The sequence below is a fragment of the Nansenia antarctica genome (genome assembly GCF_963989245.1).
Source record: "Nansenia antarctica genome assembly, chromosome: 1".
NCBI lineage: Eukaryota > Metazoa > Chordata > Actinopteri > Argentiniformes > Microstomatidae > Nansenia > Nansenia antarctica.
The window spans coordinates 59264054-59266553 of NC_137674.1; the positions used below are offsets into that span (position 1 = coordinate 59264054).

Genomic DNA, 2500 nt, shown 5'->3' on the forward strand with positions numbered 1-2500 from the left:
GTATTCTAAATGATACACTGGCTAACCCTGCTAATTAGTGACACTGGCGGGTTGCTTGGTAACGCGACATGTTAATTATACTGAAGTGCTCTCGAATCTGGCAAGGAGAGGAAAGAATGGCCTTGATATTTCGTTGTCTCCACATCCGTACACTCCTACTGGGAGGTCAACACAAAGCTGCCGTTGTCGGACACACCATTGTACTGTAAAAGACGCTTGTTACTGTGTATACATTCAACCCTGCAGGGAATGGATAAACTGCAGTAAATCCTCTGTGATGGTTATATGGTGGTCTGTTTGTTACGTCTACATTTTTGGCATTTAGCAGATAGACACCTTTATCCAAAGCGACTTACAACAAAATACATTGGTCTAAGTAAGTGAATCATCTATCCATCAGTCGTCATAAGAAAAAGAAATCTATGCTAAAATAAAAATCTAGGTGTTATGATGTGTTTTCAAGTGTGCATAGACAAATTGTAGACACTACGCATGAAATCAGTAGTAAACATAATTAAGCTATAATGTTGTGGAACTGCCAGCAAGTCTGTCCCTCCCTGTGCATCATGGACCTTGTTGACTTGGGCCATCGAGGAGACTGGGTCAGGGGGTCAGTATATTTAGGGACCGACAAGAATCGGGTGACTGGGGTAGCCATGACGACCAACCCGTTATGGGATAAAGGGGAGGCAGACGAAAGCTCATGTTATTAAGTTGACAGCCGAATAATGATTGACACTGTACAGCTGATAGCTAGATCAGCAATAATTTGTGCTATAAGAACTATGTACTGGAGGGACAACTCACTCACAATTGGAGCATGAACATTGTGAGCCCTGATCAGCTGAAATAAATGATATCTTCAACCTGTCCGTCTGAGCCGACCTTGGTGATTTCAATTGATTCATTCTGGGGAGAAACCATCATCATATCACTAGGTTTATAACTTTTCTCTGTGTAGAAACTGTGTGTGCTCCGTATGATACAGTGGATGGTAGTCTGTTTGTTTGACACTCATCTTTGTGTACTGTCGAAACTGTGCACTTTGTTATCCTGTTGATATGTGTGAGCCCTTTTGGAAAATAACATTTCCCCTGGGATTATACAGATCCAATATTTTTGATGGATTCAATAGTAGCTAATAGGATATCTATTTCTTCCTATTTGTCTGTTAAAAGGTGTCATCGGTTTTGGTGACAGTGGTGGTCTGTGCTACAACTGTGTAAATGGATTGATCTGCGGAAGAATGATTCGTTTGTGCTTTTCTGCAGGTGTGGCCAAATAAGCCAAATAAAGGTAGATTTGAGGTCAGTGCTGTGTTCTCTATGCACGAGGCAGCTTCAGAGAGTCACTCATCTTCTCTACTGATCATGTGTTTGAGAGAGGGCAGGAAGGCACTGGTCAAGAGTGGATGTTCTTGTAACATCAAGATCTCTCATTTTACAGAGTGTCCTTCCTTCCCTCCTTCCCTCCCTCCCTCAGCCTCCCTCCCTCACCCTTACCTCCTCTGTAGCAGGACTAATTAATAGGCATCACCTCCCTCCTATATAGAATCTCCCCCTTCTTTCTCTCTCCCCCATATTTTCTTCCACTCTCCCTATCAATCTCTCCCTATCAGCAAGGTAACCATCCATCCCTGTCTCCCCGCCTCTCCATCTTGACTTATACCTTTCCCTCACATAGACTCTTTCTTTGACTATCTGTCCTTCTCTCCCTCCCCCTCGCTTAGGGTGCATATCTATTTATGCCCCCCTCTGTCTGTCTTCCTCTCTCCCCAAACCTTGTCCTCTTCCTCTCCCTCCCTTCGTTGCAGTACTTGTGTTTACTCGCTGCTGGATTCATTCCGTTCCCTCAGTCACTGTCCCCCCCCTCTCCTCCCTTCTACCCCCCTCTCTCCTCTACCGCCCCCCCCCCCCCCCCCCCCCCTATCTGAACACTGCACCTCTTTGTAGCCCTGAGTATGGCCAGGGCCCATGTCTCTGTCCAGGCTGACATTCCTCACATACTGTATCTGTGCATCTCCCGGTCCAGGGAGGACACATCACATTTCACATCAGATCAAGACAGGACAGGAGGGGATACAGACACACAGAGAGACATCCAGAGAAGCCTTCCTAGACCAGGAGATCTGACCAGGGAGAGAGGAACTCTGCCCCCCCTCCCCCTCCTCTCCCTCTCCCTGTAGACTACCCTTAGGATAGGAAGGGAGACTGGGACTGTCTGACCTGGGAAACTGTGATGGGGTGGTTGGGTGAGATGATTGATAGATGAGAGCTACAGTATGTTTTGTATGGCTTCGGGTCGATTAGTGTTTACTGTAGGCCTCATGGTGGACATATCGCTAATGTTTTGTTGGGGTGTGGCATTGGAACAACCAAAGTCTAGTCTGCATATGGCTTTTCTGTCTCTGCCCTAGCTCACTTTTGGCTGACCTCAGCTGTCTGGAAAAATATTATATTTTTTATATTTTTTATGTCTCCAGACTAGAATGAGTCTGTGG

The 2500-nt window shown here is 45.8% G+C and overlaps 1 protein-coding gene across 1 annotated transcript in view; it reads left to right on the forward strand.

Moving 5' to 3' along the window:
• Window positions 1-566: 566 nt before the first annotated feature.
• The window catches only part of dpf3 (double PHD fingers 3), a gene marked incomplete at its 5' end in the record, with an annotated part of 19125 nt that continues 17191 nt past the window's right edge, over window positions 567-2500 (forward strand). The window contains one exon of the mRNA XM_080524499.1: window positions 567-610. Coding sequence (XP_080380625.1) covers window positions 567-610 — 44 coding nt within the window. The remainder of the gene's footprint in view (window positions 611-2500) is intronic.